This window comes from Chiloscyllium plagiosum, chromosome 6 (genome assembly GCF_004010195.1).
Source record: "Chiloscyllium plagiosum isolate BGI_BamShark_2017 chromosome 6, ASM401019v2, whole genome shotgun sequence".
In the NCBI taxonomy this organism is placed as follows: Eukaryota; Metazoa; Chordata; class Chondrichthyes; order Orectolobiformes; family Hemiscylliidae; genus Chiloscyllium; species Chiloscyllium plagiosum.
The window spans coordinates 99846003-99867828 of record NC_057715.1 but is presented as its reverse complement, the minus strand read 5'-3'; the positions used below and the strand labels follow the sequence as shown (position 1 = coordinate 99867828).

Genomic DNA, 21826 nt, shown 5'->3' with positions numbered 1-21826 from the left:
GTGGAGTGAGATGACTGGGTAATTGTGTGCGGGAGTGGAGTGAGATGACTGGGTAATTGTGTGGGGGGTTGGTAGATGAGATGACTGGGTGATTGTGTGGGGGGGTGGTGGATGAGATGACTGGATAATTATGTCAGGTGGCAAGTCTGGTGGGTAGCTGGGGATGTCAAGAGTCAATGTGTCTGATTGCTTGTTGGATCTGGAATTACCAAGGGATTAAAACAGTTTATTTTCTGCTCAGCATTGCTTGGGTAAGTATGTCAGAACGGTCTGAGGTCCCCAAAGCCAACTCAAAGACATTCACAGAGGACCCTTGAGAAACAGAGGAGTTGCCCACTGGAAGCTGAAACTTCCCATGTATATCAGTGCATCAGGACATCCACTGTGTCCAGCAACATGGAAGTTGGAAGACTCCAACCATGTCCTAGAAAAACAAGCTAGGTAAACAGACAGTTCATTCAAAAAAATACTTGCTCACCTGTTCGGAATCTTACAGCTGAGTCTGTAACGTAGATGACATCAGAGAGATAATCCAGAACCAGCCACAGGGTAAGATTTCTTATTTGAAGTTCATCGAAACAAGCCCTAAATTACAAAATACAACTTTGAATTTGACAATAAAGCAACGTGCATGTTCCACAAGTTGTTAGGACACACTGTGTGGTAGTGTGGTGTATCTGGGCAGGTTGAGCTTTGTATGTAAAGTTTGAATAGAGCAAAAAACATGAAGATTACTTTCAATTATGTTTTACTTTTTTAAAAAACGAACCACAGTGTAAGAATAGGGGCAGCTCTATAGAGTCTACCGAAGGTACTTTAAATCTCTATTTCCAAAGTCTAAGGTGACTCAGAAGAATTGCGCCTTTTTTTTAAGCCTCGTATCTTTGTTCTCTGCCAATGTTGACCTATGGGAGAAAGGTTTCTTCAGCTGATTTTGAGCAGCTAAGTAAAATAAATTTGGCTTCTTTCACGTTAGCCCCAGTTGATTTAGATACAGAGCAGTGAATTAAGTTATCGCTTTCTTGTTACCAAACAGTTCAATAAAAGTTTTCTAAATACTAATGGGAATTGAAAGAGTAGATGGAGTAAAGTTATTTCCCTCATTATGAAATGCGTGACTGGTGGCCGTAGTCTAAAATTGATTGTCTGAAAAAACTCGTCTGGTTCACTGATGTCCCTTTAGGGAAGGAAACTGCTGCCCTTTCTCAGTCTGACCGACATCTGATGTAGGATGCACAGAAACGTGTGGTTGACTCAAATGCTCCTCTAGACAATTAGAAATGGGTAATAAATGATGGTCTAGTCAGTGAGGCCCACATCACGTGAATAAGTGACAGGGAGATCCTTCACAGAATCATGGGATAGTTACAAATGGACAGCATACAGTCCATCACGTTGATTCCACCTCTCTGCAAGATTTTAGAAAGGTTGTGATATATTCCGAACCTGCGAGGGTTCGGTTTCTGAGAAACCCCTTGAATGATAGAATTCATGAATGTGCAGCCCGTTAAAAGTTCAGGTTAAAAATCACAGATATGTGAGCTTGGACCACGGATGTTGAATTTTGTTGCTAATTAATTTTTGTTGCGGATACACAAATTGGTGAGTTCATAGATTCGTAGCATCATAGAGATGTACAGCATGGAAACAGACCCATCAGTCCAACTTGTCCATGCCGATCAGACATCCCAACCCAATCTAGTCCCATTTGCCAGCACTGACCCATATCCCTCCAAAACCTTCCCATTCATATACCCATATCAATATACCTTTTAAACATTGCAATTGTACCAGCCTCCACTACTTGCTCTGGCAGCCCATTCCACACACGCACCACCCTCTGCACGAAAAAATTGTCTTTTAGGTCCCTTTTAAATCTTTCCCCTCTCACCCTAAACCTATCCCTCTAGTTCTGGACTCCCCCACCTCAGGTAAAAGACCTTGTCTATTTACCCTATCCATGCCCCTCATGATTTTGTAAACCTCTATAAAGTCACCCCTCAGCCTCCGACGCTCCAGGAAAAACAGCCTCAGTCTATTCAGCCTCTCCCTGTAGCTCAAATCCTCCAACCCTGGCAATATCCTTTTAAATCTTTTCTAAACCCTTTAAAGTTTCACAATATCCTTCCTATGGGAGGGAGACCAGAATTGCACGCAATATTCCAACAGTGGCCAAACCAATGTTCTGCAACATGATCTCCCAACTCCTATACTCAATGCTGTGTGCAATAAAGGAAAGCATACCAATTGCCTTTTTCATTATCCAATCCTATCTACCTGCAACTCCACTTTCAAGGAACTATGAACTTGCACTCCAAGGTCTCTTTGTTCTGCAACACTTCCCAGGACCTTCCCATTAAGTGTATAAGTCTTGCCCTGATTTGCTTTTCCAAAATGCAGCACCTTATCTAAACTTATCTAAATTAAATTCTATCAGTCACTCCTCGGCCCATTGGCTTCTGTGATCAAGATCCCATTGCAATCTGAGGTAACCTTCTTCGCTGTCGACTACACCTCCAAGTTTGGTGTTATCTGCATACTTACTAACTATATCTCTTATGCTAATATCCAAATCATTTATATAAATGAGTTGTGAACTCACGAATACTGAAGATTTACTATAACACCGGGGCAGCACAGTGGCTCAGTGGTTAGCTCTGCAGCCTTACAGCATCAGGGAACTGGTTCAATTCCAGCCCCGGGCGACTGTCTGTGTGGAGTTTGCACATTCTCCCCGTGTCTGTGTGGGTTTCCTCCCACAATCCAAAGGTGTGCAGGTTAGGTGAATTGTCCATACTAAATTGTCCATAGTGTTCAGGGATGTCTCGGTTTGATGCATTAGTCAGGGGTAAATGGAGGGGAATGGGTTTGAGTGGGGTACTCTTCAGAGGCTCGGTGTGGACTTGTTGGGTCAAAGGGCCTGTTTCCACACTATCGGGATTCTAATTCTCATATCGTTATTATTTGGAAACTTGGATTCTAAAGTGGACAGAACCATGCACAGCTTTAAATTTGATCTGTTTTTTTCTATATTGTGTGGATTAAGAAGAGAAGGATTTTGTTTCGCTTTTGACTTCTGAGAGAGACAATGGAATTTGGAAATGTGTTTACTTCTATTTATATGAGGCCTTTCAAAAAAAAAAACTCTTGAGCTGAATAGTTCAGTGCTTTAGAAAAGCAAGGACAGAAAAGGGAGAAGTATCAGATGCTACCTATCAACAAGTCAGACAGGGTGACAGAAACTTGCTGTTTTAGAAAGAGGCAACCATCCAGAAGTCTGTGGGTTTCTACCAGAGAGAACAGGTCTATGGCAGCAGAAAGACTACTGATTAAACAATCTCCAAAGCAGTAAGGACTGAGAAGTCCTGAGTTGTTCAATGTCAGTAAGAGAAAGCTGCAAAAACAGAAGAGTTTGCAGCGCAAGTTTAAGGAATCCACGTTAAGAAATAAGTGAGCTGTGTTAGCAGGTTATTTAAGAGTGTCAGGAAGAGACATTAACTAAGGAAGTAAACATCCAGTGAATGCAGATATTTACACGAAATAAACCGAGTACGGCTGTGCCAACTGAAGGAGATTTAAAGTGGAAAAGCATTGAGGGTTAAGGATCTCATAGGTTGTTGTTGAGAATTAACAAGTGACAAATTGAGGGCTACAATTAATCTTGAGATAGAAATTTATACATTGCATCAGTTCCTGACTAGTGTTATGCTAACTGTCTCACCTCACCGTTTAAGCTATGACACATATCAGATTAAGAATTTGGGCACAGATGTCCAAATGCTTTACAACACTGCATCTTAAACCTCAAATGTTTGATTATACACTTCTATCTCATAAGTCGAATAGTGATAGTTTATAGTGTTAATTTTAAACCAACCTGCATACCAGCATACACCAGTTGTACAGTACAGGCACTGCAATAACAGAAAGCCATCTGTAGTAAAGATTCTCTGAAGGGTCAATGACATACCAATCCTTCTTCCTGGGAACCAAAACAGATTTTGTCACAACAGATTCTTTCAACATAACATTTTATTCCAGTTCAGTTCACTCAGTGGAATTCATGTACAAGAACCAATGTCTTTTATTTCAAATTGCTCTTTAGTACTTTTTAAATTACCAAATTTTCAAAAAGATCAAGAGAAATAACACTGCTAGCAAGTTTCATTTTTAAACATTGAAATTGAGAAAAAAATCAGACATAATCAGTTCAAAATCTACAATGAAATATTTACCAAGTTATTTACTTTGTGGAGTTTGCTTAATATTAAATGTTAAACTCAAAACGATATGTTCTGTGAGCCAAAACACGCAAGTTGCTTAGTCACCACAACTTCAGCACAGCCTTCAATCTGCTTGTCCATGGTAATCCATCAACTATAGATGCTAGGTACACTATTCCATTCAAAGCTGGAAGGATCAAATTTTCATCAATGTCTGTCATACATTTCAACAATTGAAGAGCTTACACTATGCCAAGTTACACTCTTAATCTATAAATTCAAACAGATAACCTAAAACGGTTGTCACATTACATAACAATTCAACTGTAGCCAAAACATTCTTCTAAATAAATGAGAAACATAACAGAACCATGACATAGGTTCTTATCATGTTACTTATAATCCCAAAACACTTTGGCTAAAGAATTTCAATCCTAGCAACCTAGATACAAAATGTGCTCAAAATTGCAATCGTTTAGGGAACTGGCTTTTTTGAAGTGTTTGCTCAATGTTATTTGCATTTGCTAAAGGCAAATTCTCTCATGAACCAGAAAATTTGGCTGGTTTTTGACAATGTATTTTAAAATATACTTTCCATTAAAACAAAATTCCTTGGTACAAAGGAACCTCGATTGTCCAAACGACATAGGCGGGGAGTATTTTGTTCGGATAATAGAATGCCGGATAATTGAGATTCCTCTGTATATCTGAAAGTAATAGCCTAATATAGATTTAATAATGCTGCTGAAAAGGTTGATCATTTTAAACCAGAGTCTAAAATCCACTACCTGAGGGTGGCCCAGTTTTAAATACAGGTCATTCTGCTGTAACGCGCAAGTCGTTAATGCAAATTCACTATTACGTGATTGACGAATTGGGGACAATGTTTCTACAGCATGAACTTTTAATGCGTGTATTGGTTATAATGCAATTCTGGCCCCATTAGTTTAAATGGTGCTGCTATTACACGATTTTCTTATAACACGGGATTGTACTAGAATAGAATTACCGCATTATAGCAGAAATGACTTTCTAAAAAAAAAACTACACGTGACGTTTGTACAGGATCCCATTTCTGAGCTTTTGCTAAATGATGACATTTAGTGTTCTTGCACCTAAAAAAAAGCTTCCCTTTTTGGGGTAACTTCTAAAAAAAAATCTGCTCATACACACAATTCATCATGATAAATAATTCAATCTCGGGGCATAGCCAACTTTGTTGGCAGGGTCAGTGTTCAGCATAATGTTTATGAAACTGGCTTCAATTCCCACCTGCTCCAGAGGTGTCTAGTAACATCTATGAACAGATTGATAAGATAAATATATTAATAAAAAACAAAATTAACCAGCACAAAAAACTGCAGAAGCTCAATTTTGACATGTATGTTTGGGATTCTTCAAGCTTTGATGTTGGTTTGGTTGAATTTTGGATGAATTGCTCTGAAGAAACTGATAGCAATCAAAGGGAAATTCCAGGCTGTTTGACAACAAGGAACTGCAGGATCGAATGTTGTGATTTTTTTGGCTAAGTCTGAATAGTGAGAAAGTCTGGACTGCAGATGCTGGGCCATTCCTGAAGAAGACCTCATGCCCGAAACGTCGATTCTCCTGCTCCTTGGATGCTGCCTGACCTGCTGCGCTTTTCCAGCAACACATTTTAAGTCTGAATAGTGTCAAGTTTTCTTTGGAGGGTTTCTCACTCTATCTTATCAAACTTACCTCATTAATTGCCCCTCGTGGCATCTCTCACATGTGATTTCCATCTCGTCTTACCAGGTGATATCCTAGAATTCACCACCATCCCGGGCGACAGCGCCAGTTTTAAAAGTTTGATTGAGCACCCAGACTAGCTCTGTCAGTCTAGAGTTGCCCTGTACAGTTCCTGATATTTGCACCAGGCATGGCAGATGAGGGTAAATTGGTGTCCTGCTTTTCAGGCAGTGTCCCAGATGTCCTGCTGGATCAGGTAGTGCAATTCAGAACTTCCTTTCTCCCGAGGACTAGGAGTACAGGCCATGACACCAGAGCATGCCAACCTGGCCCAAGGTTGCCACTCAGGTCAGTACAGTCTCACCGAACTGAAGGAATGCACAGTGCTGTTGGAAGAACCTCATTGTCCATCTCCATTCCATCACCTTATCCCCGATACCTTATGCTCACTCTATCTCTGCTGCTGGACCCCTCCCCTCAGTAAAGTCTTCGAGATTTTCCCTCACTCACTCTCACCCTAACCCTGTACACTGTCAGTGTGAACTATTCACTCGCTTGGGACACCTCGCCACACACAATAAAGATAATAGCTGTGCCACCCACTTCCACGTTTTGTAATACCTGCCTGTCTCTCATTCCATGATGAAAACATATCAAGATGCATAGAAAGAGTCATCATTCTCATCATTCAGCCCTGACTCTGACTGCCCTGAGCAGGGTTTGGACTGGTATCACAGGTTTCCCTTGACTGGCTGTGCCACGAACACCTGAGTGAAGGCGTCTCTGCTGATAACTGCGACAAGCCTCCTGGCTTTGTGTCAGTACTATATAGCAAGAGAACACCCTCGAACCTCAGGCTGAGGGGGCAAAGCACAGGAAGGCAATGGAATGCAAGGTAGCTGTGACAATCCAAGTAGGCTTAAGGTGAGTGATGGCTATGACATTAAGCCAAGAACCCAGAGAGGCAGCCTGGTCCAGTGTATTGTCTTGTGTCCATGACCACACAGTGTCCTTGCTGCAGCATTATACTGAGAGTTGCTGGTGCAGCCCGTGAGACAGGATTGGAGTGCAGAAGCACGCAAGTAACCTGTAAGTGATTTGACATACCATCAGGGTTCCTAGAGGCTGGCACATCTTGGATGGAATGTCTATGAACTGCGTGTGCGTGTGGTCTCTACCCATGTAGCGTGCTCAGTACCGATTTTTACTTTGTCCCAAAATAACTGGAACAGGCAGAATGCTCTATGGTTTAGTGACCATGACACTTCCACCTAAATTGTCCTCGAATGTTCATATAGATAAATAGGCTTGGGCTCAGACATAGTATTTAAAAATCAGCACCTTGTGAGATAGGAACAACAGTGGTAGTTCATTCTTAATACATTGTGATAAGTTATTAAAATTAAATCATAACTACCTTCAGAAATTGTTTCAGTACCTTCAGGATATCATATACTTTCCATTTGTAAAATAGTTTGGCTTGGACTTCTACAATGAGCTGTACACAGTTTTCCGCCCATTAAAGCAAATAAGTGTCAAGTTATGGTCGATGAGCACAGGAGAAGGAAACCCGCAGCATTAAGTTCTGGTGCAGTCTTGTTTGCAGTTAACACAAGGGTAATGCAAGCACTAAAATGTGCACTGAAAGCATTTCACAGTAACATTTATGATGACCACACTAGGTAGACTGATATGGAAAGGAATCTGAATACAAGAATTTAAGAACAATTGTGCACTAATGTTCTTCACATTTATATGTATTACTTACACTTCTTTCTTTTTCTCATCATTTTTTCTTTCTTTTTCCTCATCTTTCTTTTCTTCCACTTTGCTGCATGATGAACATCAATATTTAACAGCTTACCGCAGATCATTATATCAAAGAGGATCATGGGTAGAAAGGGCCACACTGGTCAATAAAACAGCCCAATCACAAATATGGTTCATTTGTTCAGACTAGAAACAAGCTAAATGCCTTAATATAGTTTATCACTTCTCTGTTACATGATAGTTAATTAAATAACCATTTACTCTTTGCACCTGCACGAATTCACAATTGGCTATGCACATTAGTCTGTCCAGAATTTCTTAAATACGTTAACCTTGAGATATTAAAATGACATACAATGCCTATTAGAATGTTTAGGCTCCAGACATGCCAAATGACCTGATATATTTTTGTAATAATGCAATGAGTTTGCTCAATTCCAGGCCTGCTAGGATGGGAAAGTGATTCACTCACAAATGTTGAGAAGCTGCCAAGAAGAGATATGACCAATCTTTTTAATTCATTCTCCAAATGTGGATGTTTTTGCCAAAGCCAACATTTATTATCCATTCTGAGGTGCTTTGAGAAAGTGGTGATATAACTGGGTGACTTAATGTTCACTTGAAAGAATAAGGAGTCAACCACACTGATGTGGAACTGGAGCCGTACTTAGATCAGACCAGGTAGGAACAGAAAATTTATTTCCCAGCAGTGAACCATTTGGATTTTTACAGTCATCCGACAGTTTCACTTCAAAGATCACTTTAATTGACATCAACCTTTTAAAATCTAAATTTGATCTGCATGAAATAAAACAAAATCTGCATTCCCTAGATTTCTGGGTTTTTTTGTTCTGAATTATTAAAATAAACGTAACCACTACAGTACTAAACCCTCTAACTTCACCAAGAATCACAGAACTCCTACAGCATGCCTTCAGCCCGTCAAGTCCACATCAAGTCCTTCCGGACAGCATTCCACCCACACATTCTATTTCCGTAACCCTGCATTTCCCACAGGCGGCACAGTGGCTCAGTGGTTAGCACTGCTGCCTCACAGCGCCAGGGACCCAGGTTCGATTCCAGCCTCGGGTGACTGTCTGTGTGGAGTTTGCACGTTCTCCCAGTGTCTGCGTGGGTTTCCTCCGGGTGCTCCGGTTTCCTCCCAAAGACCAAAAATCAGGTGAATTGACCATTCTAAATTGCCCGTTGTGTTAGGTGCAATAGTCAGAAGGAAATGGGTGTAGGTGGGTTACTCTTCGGAGGGTCAGTGTAGACTTGTTGGGCTGAGGGGCCTGTTTCCACATTGTAGGGAATCTAATCTAATCTAATAATTGATCCACCTGACCTACACAGCCAATCCACCTGACCTGCACAGTCGCCTGAGGGTGGAATCGAACCGAGGTCTCTGGCACTTTGAGGCCGCAGTGCTAATTGCTGTGCAACCATGTTGCCCAGAAAACCTACAGCATTAAATTATGGTGCACTCTTGCTTGCAATTAATACAAGGACAATCTACACATTATCTTGTCCTTCTGCCTCATGTTGCTGCTGAAGATGAATCAGCACTGCTCTTTGTCATTAAGAATTCCACACAATTAAAGGAGATGGGAAAAGAACTCACAGGGATTAGGAGTAATATCAAAAATGGAATATTCTCCTAGCATGTCGCTTAAATGTACATTAGTGACAAAAGGGTTCTGTCTGAACAGAACATTTGAAAATGAGTCTGAGTGTCACCTATTGTTTCAAGTCATTTATCTCAGTTGGGAAAAACACACTTCTATTTAGCTGAACTAAGATGGCAAGATGGATCACCACTACAAAAGCAAGGTGTTTGTAGTCCTCTTGGCCAGTGATAGAAAGTGATCGGGATAACAAGGCCCATACTCTTGCCTGTGGCTATAAAATGCTATCAAATGGTAAGCAAAGTAAAGCGCTAAAAAACAATATTATAATGATACACTTGGAACAACAATTATTTTAGTACTCTATATTATCAATACGACCACAAGAAATAGGAACAGGAGTAGGCCATTTGGTTTGTTGAGCCTGCTCTGCCATGCAGTAGGATCATGTCTAATCCAGCATTCCTCACGTCCACTTTCCTGCCTTTTGCTTGTAACCCTTGATTCACCTGTGGATCATGAAACTGTCTATCTCAGCCTTAAATATACAAAGGGACTCTGCCCCATAGCTCTCTGTGCCAATAAACTCTAAAGACTCTCAATCCTCTAAAAGAAGAAGTTCCTCCTCATTTCAATCTTAAGTCGGTGCCCCTTTATTCTGAGGCAATGCCTTCTGGTCCTAGACTCTTCCATGAGGGGAAACATCCTCTCAGCATTTATCCTGTCAAGTTCCCTGCTGCACCTGTGAGCTAGCTTTCTGTGTTTCATGGACAAGAAGAGCTTCAAAAGTCCCCTTGTGTTACATCTTTCTGTAGTTTTACTCCTTTTAAATATACTCCATTATTTAGTTCTCCCTCCCAAGATGAACAACTTCACATTTCATGTCTGATGGCATATTGATACCTATAGAAAAAGTAACACTGAACATTGTTGGACAATAATTGAATTATTCCTAGTTTGATCAGAAAATCTAAAATCAGGGGAGGTAAAACCCAGTGGTATTATTATTGGACTATTAATCCAGAGACCCAGATCATGTTCTACGGACTTGGATTCGAATCTGAAATTAAGAGTCTAATGTGTATTGTCGGGGAAAAACCCATCTGGTTCACTAATGCCCTTTAGAGAAGGAATCTGCCATCCTCACCTGGTCTGGCCTACATGTGACTCCAGACCCAAAGCAATGTGGTTGACTCTTAACTGCCTAGTAGGCCCTAGCCAGCAATGCCTTCATCCCATGAATGAAATAAAATTATTAAAATGAAACACAATACTGCATTTTAAGTGAACTTTAGCCAAGCTATTTTAAAATACGGTTGATAAATAAGAAAACAAAACGACAATTTAATCGTTTGGTCGAATTTGAAGTCCGTAGATCACATTCAAATGTTTATTCACATTAACTACAGAACTTGTATTATAAAAGGACAGAGCAGTGCATTTTGGGAGCATCTTAGAAAGGGGATTATAAAGCGATATCATTTGAAATTGACAAAACCAAATACAAAATATTGCACACAGTCTTTTTTTAGACTCTATTTTTACAAATTTTCCACAGTGTTATACCGGAAAGATTGTAACTTCATGGTAAGTGAACACTACAGCACCCATGAATACACATAGAATAACACCAATGCACAATGACACCTGATAGCCACCTCACTCGCAGTACCTTTCCCTCACAAATTGGTGTCTTGAAACATCAGTAAAAGACCAACATATGAAACCATCCCATCCCCAATGGATTTGTTGCATATCCATCCATATTACACAGATGGAAGGATGTAGTCAGACACAAAAATCTGAAGGAAACCTTGTTATTTTCCTATTTCGTTATTGTATTACTTATTTAATTCTCACGCCACTTCCGATAAGGAATTTAAAGAGATTCAGATGTATTGAATTGTTCCTTTATTTTGTTATAATAAGTTTACACATTGTATGCCATCCTTGCTAATTGTAAGTGGCCATCTCCTCATCTACCTTGCCAGGAAGCATTTCCTTCAGTGTTGTTTCCGTAGTGATAGTCCGTGGATAATTTCCTTTCATTTCACCTTGGTGAATGTAGTCCCTGGCACAACACTGCATCTAATCTGCAATGTTGCCTCCTAAGATCTTAATTTAGGTGATATACGTTGGGAAGTCTACTCTAGAAACACAGCTCGAGTTGGCCATTCATTTCTATACCTTACCTTTTCTTTTTACTTCCTGCATTCTTGTCAAGTTTTCCAATTCTTCCAATTATGAACAATTCCAATTTTTTTTAAATGTTTGATTAAATATTTTTCCCAAAATTTATCACTGCTATGATGTCCATCTAAATTGAGATGCTAATATAGATCTTAATATGGGAGTTGAAGATTTTAAAATCAATCACTAAGGTTCTGATTAGGACTTACTTGATTAGTGCACAAATATAAGCCACCTAATCAGAAAATCCAATATTCTTATCTGCTGCTAATTTTAATTGCTAGAGGGTGTTTTTTAGCTTTGATTAACTAGAAACTGAACACAAGCGTAACATTTCAAAGGATGTTAATTAATTCCTCCTTTATAATAACAATTAGCCAGACATAAAACGCCATGGCATATTAATTGTACATTTGTCAGATTCAACCAAACTAATCCAAGCTACTCTATGTTATTAGCAGGATTGGTTAGAATCTCGAGTGGGAGTAGAATGAAATCTATCTAAGCTGCTTAGCCTTCATCCTTGTTGTTGCTGCTGTTTACACTGAACTGTGCCAAAGACCCTTGGCTGCTGCATTGCAAAATACAGTTGTGACACAAAACACAAAAGTTGTTCTGGTGCTGGAATAATTGAACAACAGACATTTCAACCAAGTAGACTGGGTTTACTTCGTATACATTAACGTTATTTAACTGCAATTCAGAATGCGGATATTGCTGGCTGGGCCCACAGTGCTGTTCAGAGAGATTGATGCTATTAGGAACGGATAACCGGAATGGAAAGTAATTCACAATTCATTTCTACTCAATGAAAGCAAAAAAGACTGTGTATTGTAAATTGGTATCCTGAGCAGGACAGCATGAGTAAAGATGCTCTTTAACAATATCAGATATAGAATCCCACAGGTAATAGTATTCTGCATCCTTATGCGTACACCTAGAATTTAAATGTATAAGGATATATTAGTGTTCATTAAAGGCTATCATTGAATACACTCTATTGGTGACAGATTCCAACTGATTCCTTAATCTTTAATATCCTCACTCAGTTTTGGAAGTTTTAATGTTTTTAATTCATTTTTTTGGTTGTGAGCACCATTGGCTAGGCCACTATTCATTGTCAAACTCTAATTGATCTGGAGAAGAGTGGTCAGCCATCTCATTGAACATTTGCAGTCTTTTGGCTGTAGGGACACCCATAATGCACTGAGGAAGGGAGTTCCAGAATTTTGATCCAGCCACTGTGAAGGACAGCAACTAATTTCCAAGACAAGGATAGCATGTGACTTGGAGGAGAACTTGCAAGTGGTGGTGTTCACATGTGTCTGCTGCATTCGTCCTTTTAAATGATAAAGGTTTGGAAGGTACAGTGAGAGAAGCTGTATGAGTACACACTCCTGGCACTATGCATTGGTGGTGAAGGGACTGAATGTACACTCATATCATGACCAATCTGAGGAATTAGTCCTCCTAATTTAACCCTTTTAGCCCAAGTGTAATGTATCAAACCTGTGCTGCACCCCATCTCCAATCCATCCTTCTTGATAGTTCCTAAACTAAATGCAGTACTTTAAATATGGTCTAATCAGACATTTTCTGTGACTGTTGTGTAACGTCAAATCAGGTTGGACTCTAATGATTTGCTAATCAGATATGTCACAACACTGGTCTTTTGCAAGGTTTTTGTGCCTTTGATATTTTATCAGAGCGGTTCTAACAACCCAAGGTTCCACCATGTCTGAAGTTTGAGTGGTTCACTTTGGCCTTTTTGTTTACCCCTAAAAGATAGTGCTTCAGGCCAAAAGTTTTCAAGTCCTTTTAATAAAACCAGGATAAAACAAGGGGGCGTGGCCAGCTCTCTAGCGGTGCAGTTCTATTCAGTTCGGGGGTCAGTTGATTCCGAGTCACAGTTGAAACTGGAAGCTCTCTCTCTTTTCTTCTGCCCTTCTGACCTTGTAACCTGTAAGCTGTTTGTGTCATTTTTATGCTAAGGGATGTACTTCTTGGAACTGTTGCAAGTATTTTTGGAACAGCAGCATTAAGCCAGGTTTGGATAGGAGAAGTTATCCAGTATTCTCTTTTCTGTTCTTTGTGTTTCATTCTGTGATTTTGGAAATAAATTGTCAATCGAACCAGCTAATTCACTTCAGCAATATCCACTAGACACTTGGCTAAAACAAAGAGCAAAATTGCTTAAAAATGTTTTCAGGGGTCAATAGACAATAGGTGCAGGAGTAGGCCATTGTGCCCTTTGAGCCAGCACCACCATTCATGATCATGGCTGATCATCCTCAATCAGTATCCTGTTCCTGCCTTATCTCCATAACCCTTGATTCCACTATCCTTAAGAAATTTATCCAATTCTTTCTTGAAAGTATCCTGAGACCTGGCCTCCACAGCCTTCTGGGACACAGCATTCCATACACCCACCACTCTGTTCTAAGTGGCCTACCCTTTTTTTTAAGCTGTGACCAGGTCGGGCCTGGTCCATAATAGATATTGCCCGTTTTGCACAATTACCTAAAATAGTTATCCAAGAAGGATAATGTAAAACCTCTAGGATCATTCAAGAAGCATTCAGATACAGTAATGGAAGCATGAGCAAGATAATCTCATGTCTTCCCTCATCAGTACTTGCCTAATCTTTATTAATTGTATTTTTGTGCACTAAACTTAAGGTTACACATAGGATAGCATCCAGTTACAATTCCAAAGGAATTCAGTAAGAAGCAAAGTTGTCCTCTCTGTAAGCCAAATCCAGTAGGCTGACCCATAATTATTTCCTCACTTACACAATGACAAAGAGTGCAAAATAATAATGAATTATCTTATCATTGGCCAATGGTGTGCCAAGTTTTTTTTTAGTTGTAATCAGGTGTCAGCACAATTAATTAGAAACTATATGATTAAACAGCGCTGTATGGAACTAATTTCAAACCTAGAAGTAATCATTTTTCCATGTGAACAACAGTCCAAAATGGATAATGGGACACAGACAGAGAGAAAACTAGTTTATAACTTAAGAACATAGGAACAGGAGTAGGCTATTTAGCCCCTCGGATCTGTTCCACCATTTAATGAGATCATGGCTGATCTGTGGCCTAACACTATTCACCTGTCTTTGGTCCATATCCCTTCATATTTTTGCCTAACAAAAATGTATCCATCTCACATTTAAAGGTAACAATTGATCCAGCATCCATTGTCATGTGTGAAAGACAGTTCCAAACATTAATTGTTTCAAACAGATTTGGAAGAAGACTTAGAATATCTAAGGCTGGGGTGATACCAGTTGGAATGCTATTAATTTAGGCCTCCTTCAAAACTTCCAATGAATGGCAGACCCCTAATATTGTTTTGGGTACAAGTACACATCATACTAAATATCACTCAGACAATATACATTCATGGTAATACAAGATTAGTCAATGGGACTACTCCCCCTAATTTAACCCTTTTAACCCTAGAGTAATCCTTTGTGATGTTTAGTTCCAGAATTAAATGCAGTAGAGTCATATAAATATACAATCATGGAAACAGATCCTTCAGTCCAACTCGTCCATGCCGACCAGATATCCCAACTTAATCGATTCCCATTTTCCAGCATTTGACTCATATCCCTCTAAACCCTTCCTATTTATACATCCAACCAGATGACTTTTAAATGTTATAATTTTATCAGCCTCCACCACTCCTCTCACGGCTCATTCCATACATGCACCATGGTCTGCATGAAAAAGGTACCCCTTAGATCGCTTTTAAATCTTTCCCCTCACTCGAAAACTGTGGCCTCTAGTTTGGGACTGGTCCTACCCTGGGGAAAAGACCTTGGCTATTCACCCTATTAATGCCCCTCATGGCTTCATGAACCTCTATAAAATCACCCCTCAGCCTCTGATGCTCGAAGGAAAACGGCCCCAGCCTATCCAGCCTCTCCCTATAGCTCAAATCCTCCAACCCTGGCAACATCCTTGTAAGTCTTTTCTGGATGCTTTCAAGTTTCACAACATCATTCTGATAGGAAGGAGACCAGAATTGCATGCAATATTCCAAAAGTGGCCTAACCAACGTCCTGTACAGCTGCAACATGATCTCCAAACTTCTACACTCAGTGCACTTACTAATAAAGGCAAGCATACCAAATGTCGTCTTCACTACCCTGTCTACCTGCAACTCCACTTTCAACGAACTATGAATTTGATTCAAGGTCTCACTCCCCAGGGTTAAATGTATAAGTTCTGCCCTGATTTGCCTTTCCCCAAAATGCAGCGTTTCACAGTTATCTAGATTAAACCCCATCTACCACTCCTCAGCCCATTGGCCCATCTGGTCCAGATCCTGTTGTAATCTGAGGTAACCTTCTTCGTTGTCCACTACACCTCCAATTTTGGTGCCATCTGCAAATTTACTAACTATACCTCTTATGTTCACAACCAAATCATTTATAGAAATGAAGAAAAGTAGAGGACCCAGCACCAATCCTTGTGGCACTCCACTGGTCACAGGCCTCCTGTCTGAAAAACAACCCTCCACCACCACCCTCTGTCTTCTAGCCAGTTCTGTATCCAAATGGCTAGTTGTCCCTGCAATCCATAAGATCTAATCTTGCTAACCAGTCTCCCATGGGGAACCTTGTCAAACACCTTACTGAAGTCCATAAAGATCACGTCTACAGCTCTGCCCTCATCAATCCTCTTTGTTACTTCTTCAAAAGACTGAATCAAATTTGTTAGACATGATTTCCCACGCACAAAGCCACGTTGACTATCTCTAATCAGTCCTTGCTTTTCCAAATACATGTAAATCCTGTCTCTCAGGATTCCCTTCGACAACTTGCTTACCACTGACGTCAAGCTCACCTGTCTATAGTTCCCTGGCTTGTCCTTACCATCTTTCTTAAATAGTGGTACCATGTTAGCCAACCTCCAGTCTTCCGGCACCTCACCTGTGACTATCAATGATACAAATATCTTACCAAGGGGTCCAGCAATCACTGCCCTAGCTTCCCACAGAGTTCTAGGGTACACCTGATCAGGTCCTGGGGATTTATCCACTTTTATGCATTTCAAGACATCCAGCACTTCCTCCTCTGTAATACAGACATTTTTCAAGATGTCACCATCTATTTCCCTACATTCTATATCTTCAACCGTCCTTTTCCACAGTAAGCACTGATGCAAAGTACTCATTAGTATCTCCCCCATCTCCAGCAGCTCCACACAAAGGCCACCCTGCTGATCTTTGAGGGGCCCTATTCTCTCCCTACTTACCCTTTTGTCCTTAATGTATTTGTAAAAACCCTTTGGATTTTCCCTAACCCTATTTGCCAAAGCTATCTCTGTCCCTTTTTTGCCCTCCTGACTTCCTTCTTAAGTATACTCCTATTGCCTTTATACTCTAAGGACAAAAAGCATTGGACCCAGCACTCATCCTTGCACACCCCGCTAGTTACAAGCCTCCAGTCTGAAAAGCAACCCTCCAACACCATCCTCTGTCTCCTACCTTCCAGCGAATTCTATATCCAAGTAGCTAGTTTTCTTGAATTCCATGTGATCTAGCTTTGTTAACCAGTCTACCATATGGAACGTTGCCGAATGCCTTACTGAAATCCATGTAGACAATGTCCACTGCTTGGTCTTCATCAATCATCTTGGTCACTTCTTCAAAAAAACTTAATCAAGTTAGTGTGACATGATTTCCCACGCACAAAACCATGTTGACTATCCCTCGTCAGTCTTTGCCTGATGTCAGCTCACCGGTCTACAGTTCCCTAGCTTTTCATTACCACCTTTACTTTAATTGTGCTCTAACCAGACATGAAGGATTATGGAAAAATTCACTTTTTTGTGGGAATAGCTGGAGTGGCAGTCTCTATATAAGAAGTTGTTGAAAGGTCCCTGTGGATATTGAAGATTTTTTTTTAACAAGTCTGCCTGGAAATTATATGAGTACTGATAGAAATAGGTTGCTTTGCCATAGAACCTTGCTGAGACTGTTCCAACAGTGATTGGCTTGGAAAGAGTGCGATGGTATCTGAAATCAGTTAGAGAGGAAAACTCAGCAAGGAAGGGCTATCCAGCTGATCTTCCTAAATAAGATACCACATATAAGACAACATAATGAGAGCCCATGGTGTTGAGGGCAGTATATCAGCATGGATAGAAACCAGACAGGAAAGTGGAGGTTAGGATTATCAGATTAGCATGATCTCATTGAATGGTGGAGCAAATTCAACACACTGAGTGACCAATTTCAGCTCCAACGGTCTCTCTCATTTCTGAAAGAAACTCTTATTGAGTTCAGAATGCGACTTATTTCTTCTTCTCAAAAGTGGGATATCAGGAACTTCTCAACATTGTACCTCCTGAGCAAGGCATGTCTGGAAGCTTCAGAATTCAGAAAAACCTTTAAATGGTGCATAGTTAGTGACTGGACCACACGTACCTGAACATCAGTGCAACAGATTCCAAAGCAACATTATGCTGTATCCTTGTGCCTTTAGGAATAACCCATTGGCTGAACTCAGCAGAGAAATCTTTACTTTTTGTTTTTCCCAAGGAATGCATGCATGTATTTTGGGGATATTTGGAGGGATATATATTTAGACTTCTATATTACTGACTGTGCCCATTAACCAATTACTGCATCTTTATTGAATACTTTTTCTTTTGATAGGGTAAACCAACAATTGTGTTTATTAAGAAACCTAATAGGTAGACTTTGCTGTTTAAAATCTGGTATACATTAAGTATTTAACAAGCCATCAGCAAAAAGTATTTTTATTTTATGTTGTAACCAATACAGTGATGGAGCTGGAGCATCGGTGCACTCCTCCAGCCTGGGTCATGACGACATATGTTACTAAAATTTGGAATTAGGGGAAGGGATTTGTCTCGTAACATCCAATTAGTGCAAATTTCATATTGGAGTTCCTGATGGAGTGCTACATGCGTCTATTGGATATTCTGATGTAATGCAGGTTTGGTATTGATCTATCTGATGAGAGCTTTCAGCTGGTTCAGAGGATTTAGTGCAGTTTCCTTCTCATTGGATTCTTCTAGTAAATGATGATTTAGTCCCTGTTCAAAGCACACACTCTACTTCAGCATACCCAAGTCTGAGCAGCAGGGGATGCTCATGATCTTTCGAAGGGAGACAAGAGACTGGGAAATCTTCTTCCCAAAGGGGATACTGAAAAAATTTGGCCTCTTTCACTCAAGTATTTTTTCTTTTCCTTACTTCTGAGATAATGTCAGTTTTCACTAAATGCACAGCACTCCATTATGCTCAAACAAAACAGATGTATAAAAGGGTGCACAGGGTCTGGTTTCCACAGTAGTGTGTTTAACCCTCAATCTATATCCACTTAATCCAAACATGTTTGGAATCAGACACAGAAGATTAACAGGAATGATTTTCACTCGCATCGAATAGAACTTCTGATTCTAGGTTATTTCTTTTCCAAGACCACAACTACATGGCAAATCAGCAAGGAGAGGGAATGAACTACTTTAATTAGTGACTAGTGAGGTTTGATTAACAACTCTACTGGGAATACAACAGGTTCTGCTAGTATTAATGCGGTGAAGCAGAAGATTACTCACTCATCCTCTTTGTTGTTGCAATTGTTGATGTTGAATTTTGACAGGAGCCCATAGCTGCAGCATTTCAGAATATAAAAATGTGAAAAAAATGCAACCACTTGAAATTGCCAGTTAAATTGTGATAATTCAGGGTTTGGAACTGGTACTTCCAGTTGTGCCACAGTGGGGTACCGTAGATTTCAGGCTTGATACATATATTTTACACAATTTCCTCAAAATATGAGTGCAAAATTACCTGTTGCCATAAATTGATCAGCATCAGTAATCCAAGGAAAAGGTCATTTGATGAAACAATCAAACCCCTTTTTGGTAACATTTCAAATCCAACTTCTGCTATCACAGATATCGTACTTTCTATCTCCAGAAACAATCAAGTTTCTTTCCCAATTGTATTTGTTCTGGTAATCCCCCTTGGTAACTCAGTCCATTTATTAAAATATCCTTAATCTAAAGAACTTCCCTTATTAATTTTTAACTTTAATCTTTAGTCTTCAACTTTTTAACCTTTCTTAATGTGAAAGGTTGCAGGGAGCATGGTTCAAAATTTCCAATTGGTGCATCTCCATAATATGCACAAACATTTGGAAAAATCACCACCACAACCATGCATAACTGCAGAGCAGGAAGGAGCTGTTGCCTTGTTGTATTGGTGCGCCAATTAGTAACTACTTTGAATTATTAATATCACTTGGTTTCATTGTTCTCAGTTAATGTATGCTATGATGAAACAAAATTAGATGGGAGCATGTGTTGTGTGGAGATGATGCAGAGAGGATTCAAGAGGATTTGGACAGACTGTATCAGTGAGAACAGCTTAGCAGATGAAATACACTATAATTTGGATATGTGAGGCTACCCACTTTGGTAAGAGGAATGGAGGCGCTGAGTATTTCTTAAATCGTGAAAATTTGGGCATGTTCAGGTCTGTAGGGTGTCCTTTCTCTTGAGACACTGAATGCAAACATGCAGGTGCACCAGGCCATTAGGAAGGCAAATGATTTGAGTAACAGGAGTAAAGGTGTTCTATGTACCCTTGGTTAAACCACATTTGGTAATATTGTATGCAGTCTTGCTCCTCTTACTTAAGATAGCCCTAACGCAGTGGAGGTTCACCAGAGCAATTCCTGGAATGGCTGGACTGTCCTGTAAAGAGATATTGAAGACACAGTATTCTCTGGAATTTAGAAGAATGAGATGGGATTTCATTCAAACTTATAAAATCCTTAAATGGCTAGACCGGGTGAAAGCAGAAAAGATGCTTCACTTGGCTGTCGGGTGGGAGTCATCTAAAACTATGGGAAAATCTCTCAGAATGAGGAACAAGATATTTAAGACTAGGATGAATAGGAATTTCTTCACTGAGTGGATGGTGAATTTTGGAATTCTCTACTCCAGAGGATTGTAGGGGCTTAATCATGGGTATGTTCAATTGAATTCGAGATAGTACTGCTCTCAAGGATATGGGGATAGTGTGGAAGAGTGGTGTTGAGATAATTGATCAGTTATGATTTAGAATGGAAGAGTAGGATCAAGGGGCTGGGTAGCCTACTCCCACTCCTTTTTCATACGTTAGCTTTAAATTGTGTGATCTCACCCTAAAGCTTTGTGTTGGTAAGATTAATAGGTAAATATGAATCTGACACAGAAACAGGCAATGCTGAAGAAACTCAGCAGGTCTGGCAGCATCTGTAGAAAGAGAAACAGTGTTATGTTTCAAACTTAAAAACTCTGATAAGTGTAACATGTCCTTTTCCTAAATGCGGCAAAAAAATATACAAATGCCAAGCACTTTGCAAACTGACAAAAGCTTTAGGCCTTGAGTTCAACATTTGCTATTCCAGTAGAATAGAATTGAGACATCTGTCACAGTTCTACTGTATCCTTTTAGCCAACCAGCTCTGTGGGAGAAATCATTCATTCGCATGTTTATGCGAACAATTTTATTTAGATTTTTAATTCTAAGTGAGCTCTGACAAAGCTATGCAGTGAATGACTGTGGTAAATAAGATGAAATGAGGAATGATGCAACAGAATACAAAGAATCCAGTAGAGTCATAGAGTCAGATGTACAGCATGGAAACAGACCCTTCAGTCCAACCCGTTCATGCCGACGCAGTGAATGACTGTGGTAAATAAGATGAAATGAGGAATGATGCAACAGAATACAAAGAATCCAGTAGTCATAGAGTCAGATGTACAGCATGGAAACAGACCCTTCAGTCCAACCCGTTCATGCCGACCAGATATCCCAACCCAATCTAGTTCCATCTGCCAACACCTGGCCCATATCCCTCCAAACCCTTCCTATTCATATACCATCCAAATGCCTCTTAAATGTTGCAATTGTACCAGCCTCCACCACTTCCTCTGGCAGCTCATTCCATACACGTAGCATCCTCTGCGTGAAAACGTTGCCCGTTAGGTCTCTTATATCTTTCCCCTCTCACCCTAAACCTATGCCCTCTGGTTCTGGACTCCCCGACCCCAGGGAAAAGACTGTCTATTTATCCTATCCATGCCCCTCATAATTTTGTAAACCACTATAAGGTCACCCCTCAGCCTCCGACGTTCCAAGGAAAACAGCTCCAGCCTATTCAGCCTCTCCCCATAGCTCAGATCCTCCAACCCTGGCAACATCCTTGTAAATCTTTTCTGAACCCTTTCAAGTTTCACAACATCTTTCCAATAGAAAGGAGACCAGAAT

The 21826-nt window shown here is 40.1% G+C and overlaps 1 protein-coding gene across 3 annotated transcripts in view; it reads right to left on the bottom strand.

Annotated features, from left to right (window-relative positions):
- Positions 1 to 21826, bottom strand: part of cnga3a (cyclic nucleotide gated channel subunit alpha 3a) — a 58331-nt gene that overhangs the window by 9436 nt on the left and 27069 nt on the right. For 2 of the 3 annotated variants that reach the window (XM_043692267.1, XM_043692266.1), the window contains exons 5-8: positions 19123 to 19176; positions 7702 to 7764; positions 3878 to 3982; positions 479 to 585 (exon numbers count right to left, since the gene is read on the bottom strand). In XM_043692267.1, the coding sequence (XP_043548202.1) occupies positions 479 to 585; positions 3878 to 3982; positions 7702 to 7764; positions 19123 to 19176 (329 nt within the window). The remainder of the gene's footprint in view (positions 1 to 478; positions 586 to 3877; positions 3983 to 7701; positions 7765 to 19122; positions 19177 to 21826) is intronic. The other variant, XM_043692268.1, reaches the window with a different exon arrangement.